Here is a 17,351-nt window from a genome sequence, read left to right as displayed (position 1 = left end):
CAGTGACTCATGGCAAGTTAAATGGTTATTCAGAGTTGCATTTAAACCCTGCAATGACAATATATTACAAGTATGCCCTCGAGGAAAAAGAAGGGAAATAGTGTTTTCACCTACAAATCTGGGACGGTGTGTGGGAAAGTTTCCTGGTAAAGGAATGAGTAACTCCGTATTTGCAAATCATGAATCAACTCACACAATCCACAAACTGAATACAAGTGGTGATTTTACTACCACAGGTTTCAGCACTACTACAACAAAGAAAACAGACAACCAAATGATAAAATTTTTTTTATTATTTACTTTTGAATTCTTTTACACTTTCCTGATTATCTTGTGTAAGGTGAAACTAGAACTGTTTAAAAGACATACACAAATCTAGTACATCAATAACCAGGTATTTCTTTTTGCTATACTATTCTCACAACCACATGTGCGCTAGGCAAGATAACCGTCACAGAAGCAAACTTTAGGCAGAATACTGGTCAGTAAAAACAAAGCGAAAAGAGCTACCAGATATACAGACAGGCTCGGTTCCACATTCACTACTGCATTTATCAAGCGCCAAGTATTAACTGCACAATTTGTTCAGCTAGTAGAGGGGAGTTTTAAAATCAGTGCATGAAATTCTCTTCAGCAGACATATGGACAAACAGATGGATCCTATACCTAAGTGGAATGTGAAGGCAGGGGATGATACCACAGGACTGATAGGTGACTATTCCTTATCTTTTCCACTGCATTATTCACGCAACTCTTACTAGGTTTTGTTTAATGGAACATGTTTGAAACATGACAAGGTGAGGACGTTTGGAGCTCAAATATTACAAGCATTACAGATGTGTAGGTCTGCATTCCAGTACAAGATGGGAAATCCTGAATATTTGAGCTAGTACTTGAGCCAGTTTCCTGGTACTACCGAAGAATGGCAGATAAGAGCTGAAGAATGCAACAGCACTGGCAGCTCTCAAAGACCCAAGGAAGAAACCTGTCCATGGTGAGGTGCAGACCTCATCCACCATCCTGACATCACCAGGAACCAAAGAAAGTATGATGTGTATGTGGGAGTCCAAAACTGCTTCAATGGAGTTTAAACGGTGAAAGGGTCAAGGATGAACAGAGTCTAGTGGGAGAAAAATTTCTATCAAGTGAACTTAAAGATGGCTCAGTGGATTACTTACGAAGTTTTCAGGATAAATTGAGAATGGGAATACCATGGAGATTTTGATTCACCTAAGAGTAAAGTAATGCAAAAGTGGCAGATCACTTCATGGTATCATCCAAACTAATAAGGCCATTCAAAAAATTGAATCTTCTCCTATTGCAAGTCCATGGCAGCGAACAAAGAGTTTTTACTACTGATGAATATCTAAGTTGTAACTAGGTAAAAGTTATTGCTGTGGGAAGGGGCTTAGTCATGCATGTAGTGAGCATGAAAGCACTTTGAGAAGTCAAATCCCACTTATCTGCCAATGTAAAGAGTTTGGAAATCAAGCTGCTAACTCCCCTGTATCCCTCCTCCCCAAAACAAACCCCATCCCCAGAAAGACAGGATTGACAAAGTGAGCTTTTGACTGAAAGCAGTGCCTCAGACTCAGTTACAAATGTCTACAGAGTGTGCCTGTTCAACTACCTCATAGCAGTGTCCCTAACTGGAATGCCATACACTGGATTGTTTTCCTTCCATGCCCCCGTGTCACAATAGAATCTCTATAACTTTCTGTACAACTTTACAACAGAATTGTACTTCGACTATTTTGGTGCCAAATTAAGCTCGCCAGTGTTACATAATTGATGTCTACTCTTCTACCAATAAGAGTTTTGTAAAGTCAATTGCAATCACAAAACCCTTTATTATTATTATTATCACAGTGTTCAGTTAAAAATATAAACACGGTAATCGGAACTGTAAATGTTCAGAATAGGAAAATTCGGAATGCCATTGGAATAATCGACCTCCGCTCTAGGTACACAAAACACCAACCAACCGGTTTTACCCCACAGACAGTTTTTGCTACGTTGAGGTTGTGAAAGTCAATGTACTATTCTTTTTGCTTGTCGCACAAAGGGATTATGTGTAGGATACAGGGTGACATTGAACATATAGTGAAGCGTGACAGCCATTAGTTCTCTCCCTCCCCAGCATCCCCTTCATCTCCCTGGTTTTCCGACGTCCATAGCTGTAAGGAAATACAAACACGTGTTTATGCTGGAAGCACGGTTAATTACAATTGTCAGGAAAGGGAAGACAGCGTAATTAGTAGTAGCTGTGCAATTTTCTCAGCTAAGAGCAATGCAGAACTGAACTTAATAGTAAAGCTGAAGAATAATAAACTAGAACATGAATAAAAGATAAGCGAGAAGCTAGCACAAGCTGAGAAGTTCCACACAAAACTGTCGAGAACAAACTCCACTCTGTGTTACCAAAGGAATCTGAGCTTGTTACAGCAGTTAACAAGTGATTCCTAGTTTGAACAAGCAAGTCTAACTGATCTGGTTACAAAAAGCATCGCAGTTAACACATGCAGTTAACGCCTCAGAGAAAGCTTTTAATGGCAAAGAACCGAATCAGCTTTCAGATGCTGAGTCCCACTTCAGAGTGCAGCAGCCTAGAGTGCAGTGGTTTGCCCCATGGTACTCACAGTGAGGTTGTCCCTAAGCAGCTGCATGATCAGGGTGCTGTCTTTGTAAGACTCTTCATTCAGCGTGTCCAGCTCTGCTATCGCTTCATCAAATGCCTAAAAACATAAACACAGTCCTTTCAACTGCTTTCTGAAGTCACTACTGCTTATACAGAGCTTACACATTTGCCATATTACTACCCAAATTCAATAAAAAAAGCTTCCAGTATTTTTCTTTTCCACTACAAGAAGAAATGTAAAATAAAGTGAACTCTAGATCCTAGACAGTTAGGGGAAAATAGAAGTCTTCAGGGGTGTCTGGATAAAAGCCCGGAAAAACTTTACTAAATGCCAGTACCAAATACTGAAGAGGCAAGAGCATTCTATATGTCATGCTGAAATATGGTTCACATAGCTTGAAATCAGGTTTAATACAACACTTTAAAGGAAAGACTTTCATTAAAAAGGAAGGTTTCACTGGTCTAAATTAGTGAAAGACAAAGGTACCATTACTTGAATGGGTGTACATATATATATATATATATATATATATATATATATAGTACATGAGTAAGTAGACAAGAAGATGGAACACAAGACTTTTCGACAGTAGGGAGGAAGGTTTTCAATTTCTTTTCAAAACAGCAGAGGAAATCAGGTATGTTCCACTAGAGATTAACAAAGCCAATCTTCCCATCCATCTGTTTCTGTACACATGAAAATCAATACTGTGAGTCTGAGAGCCGTAAGTGCTATTTCTTCATTTAGGTTTCAAACAGATGTAAGCATTTTAACTAAAAAAAGCAAGAACACCAGCAACATTTTAAGCACAACATCACTTCTTGTTACAAAGTCTTACTTAAGTAAGGACATTAGGAACACAAAGATTCACCTAATGCCATGTTATTCAAGTTCCTACTAGACAATTTTCACAGACACAAACAGATCCATTTAGAAGACTAATACTATTTTAGGAAGAAGGCTAAGGAAAAAATGACTGGCTATTTGTTTGCCACAACCCATCACAAAAGCTCTTTTCGGTCTCTGGAGAGAGGGGCACACATGCATGCGGATAACAAGGACATTTAGGGCTACAAAGATGGGTACACAGACAACACTTCATGTACTGGCTAAGTGCTCCAATTTCAATAAATATTTCGCTTTAGAAGTGCTAAATTAATTCAAGTGTTTTCAATTCTGACACAAGTACATTCTAAGAGAATTACGTGGACATTAAACAGAGGCAATTTGTCTTCCCTGTCACTGAAACAGCTGCAGTAGCAAATTAGCCTTACCCAAAGCTAAGCTAGATCAGCAAACCAACTTACCTGAAAATATACTACAATGACAACCATTTTATGACAGCATTTTAAAGGAATTTGATATGAAAAAGCCTAATCATCTACAAAGGGCTACTGAAACCATGTAATTACCTCCTCAGCCTCCACAAAAATTGGTGATATGAAGAGTCTGCTTACCGTCTTTGCCAGATTACAGGCTTTTTCAGGAGAATTTAGGATCTCATAGTAGAAGACAGAGAAATTTAGAGCCAAACCGAGTCGAATGGGGTGTGTTGGCTGCATCTCTTTCTTGCTAATTTCAAATGCCTCCTGATAAGCTTGCTGGGAGTTTGCTACCGTTGCTGCAAGAAGCAATTACAAGCACATAAATACACAGTACATACTCTACTTCATGGGGGAAGCAATTATATTCTCAGCCTAGGCTACTGTGCCACCAGAAATTCATACAATAACCAATGCACAGACACTTGTCTCAATGTTTTTACACGCAAAAACCTTCCACTTGATGAACAATTAATGCTGAAATATATATTTTTAAATAGAAACTTAAAATAAAATTTATTCAACAAATTCCAACCAATTTGAATTGACACAAACTCTACTTAAGTGTTCTGGTTTTAAACATTCATTTCCAGCCCTGCTGAAAAAGTCATAGTTATCAATAATAAATCCAGATAAAACCATATGAGGAAAAAGAGGTAAACTGCTGCATTTAGGTCATGAACTTTGTATTTCAGGTTGGGGTTTCAGGGCAAAGCCAACATTCCCTTCCTGGCTAATGAGTAACAATAAGCTCCATGCTGACATCAAGCTAACCCTGCAAGACCTGGTCTACATCAGACACTCACAGGAATTCAGACAGTTCAGCACTGCTTTCCCATTTCAGAATTTACTATTTTAGAACCCAAGAACCCAATATCCCATATTTGTATGCAGAGTTTGCAAACAGTGAAGTCTTGAGCTGAATTCATAGTTTAAACATGAGATCAAACAAACTAAGCATTTTCCATGAGAAAGAAGCCTACATTCTCCAGGAAAATGATTTTACACTACCACATATGTCTGAAACTACCCACTGTGGTCAGGAGCTGCAAGCAGAGTTTGACTGTATTGACGAGCATCTGTCAATCACTTCTATTAATTTCAGTGAAGTCTTTCTCTAGAAGTTACTTGCACTGCACCTATCCTCATAACTACAAAGCAGTACTGAAAAGAAACAAATATATGATGTTGAGGAAAAGAATACAAGCGTTTTTTATATTTGATTGTGCTTGGTCTGTAGAGAGAGATTTCATTTCTACTTACTTTGCTTATTGTCCCCAGATGCCACCTCTGAGAGGTATCTGTAGTAATCACCTTTCATTTTCAAATAGAAGACCTTGCTTTCTGGCTGCGTGGCATTGACAATAAGGTATTTATCCAGGAGTTCCTGAGACAAATTTTTAAAAAAGTTATGTTTTCTGAGTCATAAAAATAATGTCTGAAACAGAGCCTTTGTTACAATGGTGAGCATGAACTGTTCAAACAGTAACAATGACTTCTGACATGACTTACGCAGACTCATGTGTTAATCACTTTGCCTACTGTTGTCTAAACTCTGGGAAAAAAAGATAAACTACTTGTAGTTTAATCTGTGGAGAGCTGAAAACTTGCTATGTTGATCCTACCCACAATTCCCTCCTGCAGGATCTGAAGGCTATCAGGGCTTAAGCCTGCAGATGCAAACCCACATCCATGATCAAATGAAAAGCAGCAGCTGGAAATCTGCACATCTGGCACTTTTGTGTGAGTTGTGAAATTGTCCACAAGAAACTGATTCTATCTCCAGCTTCAGCTGAAAAGGTTGATGTGGCACAGGCAGCACATATGCACTCAGAAAGAGATGCACTGACGGCATCATCTCCTGACTGATCCTAAGCAAATGGAACAACAAGAAAAGGAATCCCTCTTGTCTGAGTGAAAGAAAGAGCAAAATCAGTCTGGGAGAAGAACTACACACCTTCTCCACTAAAAAAAAAATTACTAAACAGACTCAAGATGGTCAGCATTCATTAATTAAAGAATTTAAACAGCAGGCCTTCTAGCAGGACTCATGTCAGTGCCCTAGGTCTAAATTTGTTTTCATGGTCAACCCCCTCCAGCCAGCAGCCATGGCCTTGTTTGCTTCTAGCTGCTAGAAAAAAGTAGTCTTTTGTAACAAATCCCCTAAGAAGCAAGCTAAATGACCTAGAAGCTAGAATTGGACCCAAACACATAGTTGTGCAAAATTATTCCCCTGCTAAGGTGCTGCAGTGTCTACAGCTCTACTGAAATTTCTTAAGCTTCTCTGAAGAATGCTGCAGTACTAACTACTATTATTTTTGCTGTTGGATTATTACCAGAACATCATTGCAGATATCCTGCAATTCAGCCTCAATTTTCTCACGATATTCCTTTCCCATCTGCTGTTTCTTCTCATTTCTCTCTGTTTTCTGTTCAATGCTGGAAATCACGCGCCAGGACGAGCGACGGGCACCAACCACATTCTTGTAGGCCACGGAGAGGAGATTCCTTTCTTCATTAGACAGCTCATGTCCCTGCTCAGTGACAGCCTTCATAGCAGCAGCCATGTCATCATAACGCTCGGCCTGCTCGGCCAACTTGGCTTTCTGTACCAACTCACTTTTATCCATGGCTGTCCTGCAATGAGTGGGGAATAAAAACAGAGAAAAATGTCTTGATGGTCTGCACTGGGGAAGTTCATGCTGAAGGGTGAAGCAGATTTTACAGTCACTAATAAGAGGGAAATCTACCAACTGTAATCAAGTAATACAAAAAGTTTCTTTCTAAAAATATATTTGACCTTTTGTCAAATATGTATAATTTCCATGTGTAAATGACTAATGACAATCCTGAAGATATTAAAGCATTGTACGTCAAAATGCAGCAAAAGCCATACTGGCATTAAGCACAGCCCTATGTGAATCTCTCCTCTTTCCTTTACCAGCCACAGCTCAACTGGGGAGATATTAGCCAAGAAATCACCAGGTTGCTGGAGCTTTTTCAGGTTTGTTTATTGTTGTTGTTTGTTTCCCTCCACTGCAGTACAAAAGCAACTGCTTGGGAGCACTGAAGCACTGGACAGCTCCTTCTGACACTGAAGATTTTTGGCAAGTTAGAGGAATGTTTCTGTGGGTTTACATAAACCATACCCAGGAAAGCTGTAGTTGTTGGCAACTAGGGAAAGTACACTTATGTTCTGCCAGAAAATAACGTGGGTTTTTTTCACATGTGCATCAACATACACATAATGGATGACTCCACATAGCTAGGGTGGCTGCAGTCTCAGGTTTTCAAGACCTTTTAAATAACACTGACATTCATAAAATCTGAATGGAATGTGGTCCACATGATAGTCACTGCTACAAAACGAATTGCTTTTATGAAAACAACTTGTTTATAATATCTGATAATGCAGTTTGGCAAACAAAGCTGTGAAAATACATTACATGGCCACAGGGTCACTGAAGAGGTAATGCCAAGGAGAATGAATACAACCAGGGCCAAGGAGAATGAATACACAGGAGAAAGTAAGGAAGTTTCTTTGGCTTTATCAAAATTGACCTCGATAGCTCACAACCCCAAATTTAACCATAAAATTTCTGCAATGTGCAGGTTCACTTTTGTACACATCCAGAACTGTTATTCTCATCAGTACCGAGGAATAATTACTCTCTCCCACTCCTAAACCCTAATCAGGGCTATCCCTGTCTAGGTAAATTGTCAGGCTGAAACTGAACAGCTTCTAAAAGAACAATAAAAACCAAACAAGAACAGTAAGTTTACATTTGTATTTCACAGACTTCTGTTCATCACAGAAGCACCTACAGTCCTATTAGAAAGAACCAACACATTGAAAGAGATTGCTGCAGCCTTTTCCCTGACTCTCACCTTTGAAGATTCCAGTCTGACAGGTTTCTGATGGAAAACATCTTGCACACACTGCTCACCTTGTATTTTACTCCAAGGATCATCTACCACACTACTATAGAGGAAAGCCAGTCCCCTGTACTAAATCCTCAACCAGGACAATGAGATACAGACCCAAATTCCCATTGTGACACATTTCCAAATTCATACACTGGTCACACTGCTGAGATGAGTCCTAACTACAAAATTATTTTGAGATGAGCACATTCTGTCCCTCCAGCTGAGGATATTCTACTTAGCAAAAAAAAAAAACAAAAAAAAAACAAACAAAAAAAAAACCAAAAAAATCACCCAGGATATAAAGTCAAACATTGTTATTTCATATGAAAATTCCTGAAGTAAACCCTGAAACCAAATGCACCTGCTCTGTATCTGCAAGTCACACTCACTCCTATTGTGATGGATCCTTTGTAGATCCAAATGCATCCATCTTCATAAGGCACTCAAAGTAAGGACACGGAATACTAAAACCAGCCTCCTGGAAAGGGACCTTTTGCAGACTCGTAAGTAAAGCTGGGCTCTGGTTCAGCTCTGTTTCAAATGCTGTGTTTAAACCACTGGATTCTGGGACCCACTGAAAGGTGCCACAGAGATTTCAGATCAAAGTCCTCTACAGGACAGGGTGACTGCAGGCAGCAGTGTGACAATTTGTGGTAAGGCATGATTCATTTGGTTCTCTCTTCCCTAGTAAAGCTTCTACCCTGGGGATATTATCATTGGTTTCCACAGGCTTATCAAAAAGATAGCTCCTGATGTTGGAAAAGGTTAAGTGGGATTTGTGATGTGCTTTGTTTCTTCCTACTTTGAAGGCTATCATAGCATAAATGCAGAACAAGCCCAAGGAAATCATTGGACCATTTCCCCTTGAGACAACGCATCCCATCTTTTCTCTCCTGAGACCACCAAACCCTGTAAACCATTCCCTTAATCAGCACTAATTGCAGACCATGTGCTTAAGGCAGGAAGTAATTTGTGAGTGGTATTTCTTTACTCACTCACTAAAATCTGAATGTGAGCAAAGTACACCTGAAGAATGACTTTTACATTACAAGAGCAAACTTAAAACAACAGGACATTGAAGCTAAACAGTTTCAGAGCACTTTTAGTTTCTTCATTGTCTACACAGCTTCTAGAAGTACTTCTACTGCAAACAACTCATCTTCTCCTCTTCTTCTCATGGAATGTGATTGTTATGTGGAAGCAGCCTGCTTGTTGAAATGCAGAGGCAAGTAGCTCCAAATGAGTTTACATTTTGCCACTGAAAGGTCAGTTAGTTTTATCTTTGATCTGCACTTTGCCAATAGTGGTCTAATCTGTAGACAAGTCATCTGTGCAAAATTCTGTTTACAAACAATATAGAGTTTAGTTTTGAAAGGGTGCAGAGTTTGTTTTATCAAGCTCACTGACATATTTATACTTAGATGCAAGACAGTTCACAGCAGTCAACGGGTTCATATTAGGACACATGAAGGAAATCACCTTTGTGATTTGGAACTGCACATGAAGGAAAACACGGGGCACAAAGACCTAACAGACAAAAGAGATCCAGAAACCAGTTTAACACATCAATTATACAAGTAAAATACCAGCACAAAGATTAGAATGTTGCTTCTCATCAAGCAACTTTCCTCAGTAATGTAACTAATTTATGCACATGAAAGTCACTTATGCATATAGAAACTCAAACTTATCACTAAAGATGGAGCTCCTGAGAACTCCACTGACTTAGTTTTGACATACAAATTCAGCATACAGGGGCTTGAGTTTAGTTAATGTGTTAATATTTGTTAGTAGGCTTGCTATGAAACACAAGTATTATTCAGTATTATTCAGTAACATGGATTTAATAGAACTTAAATGCAGTAAGAAAATCATTGCCCACACCAAAATATCTTCCAATGACAGTAAGCCTACCATAACTTCCTTTCCAGGATCTGCATAAAGGAACACTTAAAATCCTCATTTGATTCTCCATTGCTTACCTTGTTAGAAGCTTGGAGAGAGCTTTGCAGAGCTATGCTGGCTTGAGCTCCAAAAGAGGGAAGTGTTTGCCAGAAGGAAAAAAGATACAAGGAAAGGAGTGATGTTTGAAAAGGCAAAGAAGCAACTATCAGTTATAACTGGACCCTCCCAGAGAGGAGATGAAAGCCACACTCTAACAACAATGGACCAGTGTGCCACAGTCTGATACAAGCAAAACCTAGAGCTAAAAATATACCTAGGCCACACATAGAAGCCATCTACCAAAGGTTACCTGCAGCTAGGAGCAAAACACACAGAGGTGATGAACAGGAGGCTGACAGGAATGATCTGTTCTAGCACTGATAAAGCCATGCCATGCTGGCAAAGGGAAAAGAGGGAAGATGGATAAAGGAGCAGAGACGTGCAGATCACAGCCATGGAGGAGTCCTGAAAGTTGCCTGTTCTAAGCAGAAGATTCTAGTATTAGATGCATTAACCCAGTTCAAATTCTTAAGATACTGTCTTAAGAATCTGTCCAACACAACTTAGTAGCACTCCAAAAAGAAGTGGCTGGACACCATTCACAATAAGGAATGCCAACCACGGCCCAGCAGTCACAGCCAGCTTCCAGAAGTTTCAATCACCTGAAGTCCCACACTCAAAATGTAATTTTTTTACTATTTTTCCCTCTATCTCCCATACAGAAGAGCATGTATGCAAGCACTGTAAGTTACAAGTGCTTACTCCCACTGCAGAAATGAAACATATCACAAAGCATCAAAGACAAAGGTCAGAACCTGCAAAACTCATTAGTTTGCAGCTGCCTTCATCTTTCAGTGGAAGATGCAATGAGGAGATGGTGTGACCAGCCTGGGAACAGCACCTGGAGTCAGCTCACCCATGGATCTCTCAAGAGTGGATGGCCACACAGAACTGGAGGTTTACACCACATTAACAGCTGAGGGGTAAAACATGCAGCTACTGTTCTTCAGAAGATTGTAGGATTTTGAGAACTACAGCTTACTCCTCAGTACTTATTCCATCTGCTCTGTAGCCTTTATTGGTTCCCATTCCTATGGGCTCTTTAGGACAAAGCCAAAGTGAATCAGAACTAACTGTGCTTAAAGTCTGTAAAAATCAAATGAAAACTGACGCTGAAAATAATCTGGCTTATATAACATATCGAACTGACAGGACAATACTGATAAGCTTACGTTGGTCTGAAGTCTGCTGCTCTTGATGACCTGTTCTTCTGATGCTAATTAAGTCATCGATTTTTGTGCACTGTTTTTCTCTCTATAGCAAGCATGAGAATCTATCAGACAAACACTCCCACTTTGTAGAAAAGAACTGGTGAGAAAGCAGTGTAGTTATTGTTTTGACATACTGGTCCCTAACGACTTGAGTAGAGTTGCAGGTTAACAGACCTGCATATTTCACTCTGAGAAAGGAACACAAATTGAGGTTTGGTGAAATGGGAAGCAATCATACTTCCCAGTCAAAAGCTCTGTAAGTCCACTCAAATTCTAACGGAAAAAGAAGCAGACTGGTACAGATTTTGCAGTTCAATATTCCAACAATGTGTGAACATACCTAATTTGATTTCTGGATGGGCAATTCATTCAGAGTGAGTGGTATTTCAAATGATGGATCTATAACCATAGAGAGTAAGGGCTTTGGAGACATAATTTCTAAAATGAATAGAAAATAATTCTCCACACTCAGGTGCACACATGCTGACAAAAGTAACTGCATGATGGGGATGGTATTCTGTCAACTGGACAGTGCTTTTATTTTTTATTTATTTTTTACAGGAAATGGAGTGCAACTCTTTCAATGCAGCACAATGAACCTTCCTTGCTTTACGGCAGTGTTAGGCATTTATTAGTTGTGTTTCTCTAGCTGCTTGCCTCAAAGGCTACCATGGATTTTTAAATAACTGATTGGAAAATTAATGCTCTGGTACAGTAAAATCTTCCTGTCAGAAGCTTGGGTATAGCAAGTTCAGTAAAATATCCTGCAAACATAATGAGGGAAAAAGGAGAATGACTTCACAGTTGTGATATTCTTGCTGACCTTGTGTAGCACATAACTTCAGCCTCCTCTGCATCTACCCTGGCCTTCAGCTCAAATCTCTATGCAAATGTTGAGATAAAATTAACATTCTATAAAGTTATGCCTCACCCTGCTCTGGCCATCTGCTGCCATCATTACTTGTTGCTTCATAAAATTGAATAAAATGACACTCAATGGTTTTCAGTCTCCATAGAGAATTACAAAATGCCTATGACCACTACCAAGAGCATGTGGGACCACTGATATTGTATGGACATCTTATATTTAGTGACAGCAGCCTTGTTCTTCCCAATGCCAGGCTGAAAAGCAGAGGTCTGCTCCCTGCCTATGGCCCTTTGCTCAGGACAGCTGCAGGTGGAGACACACTGGCACTTCCACAGCACAACATCCCCACATGGCAACACCTTTTTGTTCCAACCAGCAGAATGGCTTTTGGCTAGAATCCAGGTGGAAATAGTGAGTTAACCCAAAAAATCTTCCCCCAGGCATAAAGTTCACGCCAAACTAATGAATTCATATCACAGGTAAATCACTTTTGTTAATAATAAACTGACAGTATTTATATTACAGGGTGGGGCAAGAAGTGTGGCCATATAACAGACACACTACTGTAATGCCCGGTATTAGGATACCACACGGATCAGAGCAAGAGCTTATACCTCATTAACCAAATAATTATTTACTGAGCTCCTCCTCATCCGAGTTTATTCACATGCATCACAAAAAGCTGCATATTGGCACAGGCCTGCTCAGGAAAAAAATAAAAAGACTCAACATCAAAATAGCAGTGATCAGAACATGCGGTACTGACATAATGAGGTTGAGAAAACTGCACCAGGCCCATCTGTGCAACGAGTCTATCACTTTATTGGTATCAATTTAATAAACAAAATATGATATAGGAGATATTTTTGCAGTCCTTTAATATGAAGGGAGAAAAAGGCACTGATGTTCTTGTTTTCTTTTCTAGACCAGGTTATATCTCATTATTGCTTTGAAATAAAAGCTCATCTTTTTTTCATATAAAAGTATTCTAATTTCTGACTGAGGTGTCCTGTGCTAGTGAACACGTGAAAACACAAATACTCCTACAGCCATTGAAGATACAAAACATTACAATCATTGCCAAAATCTCTGATATTTTTCTATGGGAATTTAGTTTTTATGGTGCTGCATGATGTGTATTTTGTTTTCCTGTCACTGGAAAAGGTATTTTAACTATTAATAAAGAATCTATCTGAAAGTAATCAATTTGCATTGTGATCTTCGTGTGAGATGCATTTATGCCAATACAGTGATTGTGTGCCACTGTCATTTCAACACCCCAATTAATATCTGGTTATACATACTTCACCCAAAACCCATGGCTGTCAGATCCGGGCCACTGCCCAGCCTTTTAGTAGGCTGGGACAGGCTTGAACCAACCTTCTTCCCCGAAGGAATCCTCCCTAAACGCATCTCTATTCCCAAATGGACACGAACGATCAAAATTGGAAAATAATAATAAACGCGTTTTGTTCCCCTCTAAAGCGCTCATACATGGCCACAAACACCCTGGGCCCTACGTGGGCCGGCTCACAGCCACAGGCACGGCAGCTGCGCTCTCCTGGGCTGGACGCGGAGCTCCCGGCTGTGGCGAGCCGGACCGTGCGGCGGTGCGGGCTCGCTCCGGGCCCGCGGCGCGCACCCTTCCCGCCGGGCGGGCCCAGGTGAGCGCGGCCGCGCCCCGGGCACCGAGTGACTCACCGGGGCGGGGCAGCGCCGGCCGCTGGCGAGGGGCGGCGCCGCCCAACCGGGCCCGCCAGCGGCCGCTGAGCGAGGGTCACGCCGTTACTCGGCCGGGGGACGCAGCACCGGGGAGGCAGAACCGGGGACCCTCCAACAGGGACCCCCGCACGGCGCGCCCGCCGCGGCCTGCGGCTCCCCGCGCGGGGCGGAGCGGAGCGGGCGGGGGGCAGGCCGGTTTGGGCTGCCCCGCGGGTCGCGATGCCGATGCCCCGCTCCCATGCCCACCCCGATGGCGGGCGCTGCCCCCTCACCTGGCGGCGCGCGCGGATCCCACGGGCGGAGGCGACGGGAGCGGCGGCCGCTCGCACGGACACGCGCACACACCCTGCGGCGCTCGGCCCCGCTTCCGCCGGGCGACACGCCCCTTCCGGCGCCAGGGGGCGCCACCGCCCCGCGCGCCGCCCCAGCGCCACGGTCACCGTGGCGACAGGGCTCGTCCGGCCCGGCCCGGCCTGGCCCTGCCCTGAGCTGGGCCCGGCTGTATCGGTGCTGTTGGTGCTGTCCGTGGCCGCCCCCCGTGCGAGCACACCCCGGGACACGGCCCGTGGCACGCTTACAGCTCGGCACCGCCGCGCTCTTTGTCTCCGCGAGCTCCCTGGTGCCGCAGGAAGCGCTGCGGTGGAAGTCCAGCGGAGGGAGTGTGCGGCCTGTAAGTGCTGCAGTTTCCCGGCAACAAAAGAAAGAGTTTTTTGGTTTTCTTGCCATTTCTCTCTGCTGTTCTTTGGCTGGACTTCACGGTAGGAGTCACAGAATCACAGAAGTAATTAGGTTGGAAAAGACCTCTAAAATCGAGTCCGACCTATGACTGAACACCTCCTTCCAAAGTGCGGTACCTCCAGGCACAGTGACTACACCACCTTCCCGAGCAGACCATTCCATAAGGAACACATCCATGGAAAACAGGCACTGGGGTTATTCTGTGCATCCTCAAAGAAATAAAATTTCACAAATCTTTGAATTACGAAATCACCTTTAAATGCTGTTTTAGTAGCAGCTCTTCCCTATAACTTCAATTGCATGTTTTCACTGAAAAATCAAGAACCTAACTGCCTAGATAAGTTTTATGCAACTAATAAATTATATTTTCTGGGGAAATGGCAAAAGAGAACATGTTTGGGGCATGAGGAAAAGTCTAGCTCAGTCTCCAAAAAGGAAAGCGTTCAATTTTGTAATCCATATAATCCTTTTGGATAAGAAGTGACAGGACACGCAACTCAATTGCACTGCACCCAGATCCCATATTTATGGCAGCAGCACTTGTGAAAGTGTTATTATTGGGGCTCAGTTCAATTACAGCATCCTGGAGTCCAATTTTCTCTTCTACTTTCAGATACAGTCCTGGGCCCATCAAAGTCACTGTCAGATTCCTTTTTGGTGATGGAAGGACTTCATTAATTTCCTGCTTAGTCTCCGTCTAAAGGTTAATTGCTTTGGAAAGTCAGAAGGAAAATTACTTGGCACCCACAAGTAATCTTAAGCTGCAAACACTGATTCAGCTCCATCAGTTGCTGTCATCACTGTCTTTTTTCTTTTCTAGGCAAAACGTGTTTTTCCCCCTGATCTTCTCCACAGTCGCTATCTTCTCAGTTTGTATTAGGGCATTCCCAGTGTTCTTGCTGAGGCCTTGGGGGTGCTGATTCATGGCATAATTACTTGGTTTTGACACTCCTTACACTCCTTGCCTGCATATCCGTGTATCATGCTCAGTTTGCAGAGGTGTGCTGTTGACACCTGTTCATTTAGACTCCCACTGTGCCTCCCTCACCCTTCTCCCCTTGCTGCCTGTGTTGTCACAGCTCAATCCTCTCACTTCCAGTGAGGTGCACTGAGCTCTCTTCATACAGGTCTTCTGATTTCTCCCTCTAAAATTCTCACCATCACTGCTGAAGTGCTCGCAATGCTTCTCAAGTGGTATTTTTGGACCATGCAATCTCCACCACAATATCCAGACTGGACAATTCCATCTTGTGTAGTGACAGAGGTGAAGTATCACTTTCTGCTTTCACAGAGCTCCTTCGACTGGGTCCCTGCTGGGCCAGAGGCCACTGAGACATAACTGTGTTAATGATACTGGTCATTTCTCCCTGAGCTCTTCCTACTCTGGGGCCTTCCCAGTCCTGTGCCTGGTCTGGTGCAAGAGATTAGCAGGGCATCCTGCAGTTCCTCTAGGGGTGGTGAAGGCTGGAGACAACACCAAACCTCAACTCTGAAGAAGCTTGTACCAGCTGTGAGTGGGTTCAATGTGTCACATTTCAGAGGAGAAAGTGCACATTGATTTAGAGCATCTGAGACAGGAGATACAAAATTCTGGGCAAGAACAGCCTTTACATTAGGGACAGTCTGGATCCATGAGTAAACAAGCACAACAGAGAGACCAGCCTCCCACACAAAACGTCCTGCTCTGTCTTTTCCCCAAGAGCCACATTTCAGGTAGATAAGTGTGAGGTATAAATGGAATTTGGCTTTAGCCAAATTTGGCCAGCGTTAACCCTGTCCCTGTCCTGGGGAACACAGAGCAGCTGCACTAAGAGAGTGCTCACACTGAGCTACAGCCTCACGGAGTAAATCCAGAAGAGAGGAAATCATGGGGTTTGCTCTAAAAAAGGAGACAGCTCATGGCTGAGGTGGAGTCCCCTGGCTGGAGGAGTGGTTCTTTACAAGGACCATGAGCCCTTCCCTGGTTACACCACAGGCTCCACTTTTCAAAGAAAGCTCTGCAGGGGCTACAAGGACAGTTTGTTCCTGTGTTTTGTAACTGCTTCTCTGTAGAGAGAGGATTTCAGTCTCCAAAACACTCCTCTTGCACTAAGCTAGTAAACACCACTAGCAGGTAAAAGAAGTGGAACAAGCTCTTTGACAAAGATGTCAGTTGCCAAACAGGGAGGGCTGGCTCTGCTCCCCGTGCAGCAGCAATATCAAAAGAAGCTTTCCCCAGCAGATGGCACAAGAGCTCGAGCTGCTTCAGTCTCTGCTCTGGCAGCCCCTACCTGCCCTCAGGTGTGCTGCTTCTGGTACAGGAAAAATGAACTGGAGATCTGTGCTAAAATAAGTGCATAAACCTTTGCTCAGAAATGCCATCCTGACAGATCACTCAATTTTTGTGATTTTTTTTTTTTTTTTAATTTTGGTAATTTCTGTTGAAAGTAGTAGGTCTCAGCTGCTGTGGGTACCAGAATCAAACAGTTGATGGCACTGCATGATCACTGTCCCTGCAGTTATGTCTCCGTCCAGCCTGACTCAATGAAAAACAAGAGTGTTTCACTTCCATGCTGTAGGTAAGACACTCACAAAATGTAATTGCCACCTATTAAGTATATTTAATTTCTTGATTGTTCTGATACTCATTTTCCCAATCTTCTGCTGTATGTATGAGAATGTACAGCCTGTTCAGTTGTTCTAGAGCTGGATCTCACAGATCAGTAAATAGTGGATCAGGTGATGGATCCCAAATGGAACTGGTGGTTTATGGCAGCTGACACAACTGCCCTGCTGGAGCTGACAGCTGGGATGTCCACCAGAAGTCTCATCAGTATATTAAGAATTCCATCATTTGTCAATGCTTGTTGTGGTGTACTTTGAATAGCACATGGTAGCCCTAAGAAGGAGACTTGTAAGGAAGCAACAAGAAATACAAAAG

The 17,351-nt window shown here is 42.4% G+C and overlaps 1 protein-coding gene across 1 annotated transcript; it reads right to left on the bottom strand.

Annotated features, from left to right (window-relative positions):
* Positions 1 to 275: 275 nt before the first annotated feature.
* Positions 276 to 14,093, bottom strand: YWHAB (tyrosine 3-monooxygenase/tryptophan 5-monooxygenase activation protein beta). The gene is made up of 6 exons (XM_056507871.1): positions 13,966 to 14,093; positions 6,298 to 6,598; positions 5,225 to 5,348; positions 4,097 to 4,260; positions 2,640 to 2,735; positions 276 to 2,177 (listed from the first exon to the last, which is right to left on the bottom strand). Exons 2-6 carry the CDS (start codon positions 6,589 to 6,591, stop codon positions 2,121 to 2,123), a joined length of 735 nt encoding a protein of 244 aa, XP_056363846.1. The 5' UTR covers positions 6,592 to 6,598; positions 13,966 to 14,093; the 3' UTR covers positions 276 to 2,120.
* Between the last annotated feature and the right edge of the window lie 3,258 nt (positions 14,094 to 17,351).

Source organism: Oenanthe melanoleuca, chromosome 20 (genome assembly GCF_029582105.1).
Source record: "Oenanthe melanoleuca isolate GR-GAL-2019-014 chromosome 20, OMel1.0, whole genome shotgun sequence".
Classification (NCBI taxonomy): Eukaryota; Metazoa; Chordata; class Aves; order Passeriformes; family Muscicapidae; genus Oenanthe; species Oenanthe melanoleuca.
Note: the sequence above shows the minus strand (reverse complement) of the source record. Positions and strands in the feature narration are given on the sequence as shown.

What these genes read in the sequence shown, in the direction of transcription:
- YWHAB (XM_056507871.1), bottom strand. Translation starts at nt 6,591, where the DNA reads ATGGATAAAAGTGAGTTGGTACAGAAAGCCAAGTTGGCCGAGCAGGCC. An exon ending in ATCTGGGGACAATAAGCAAA is followed by an intron (nt 4,261 to 5,224) that starts GTAAGTAGAAAT and finishes TGCTTCTTGCAG; the next exon opens with CAACGGTAGCAAACTCCCAG. An exon ending in CCTGTAATCTGGCAAAGACG is followed by an intron (nt 2,736 to 4,096) that starts GTAAGCAGACTC and finishes TTATGTTTTTAG; the next exon opens with GCATTTGATGAAGCGATAGC.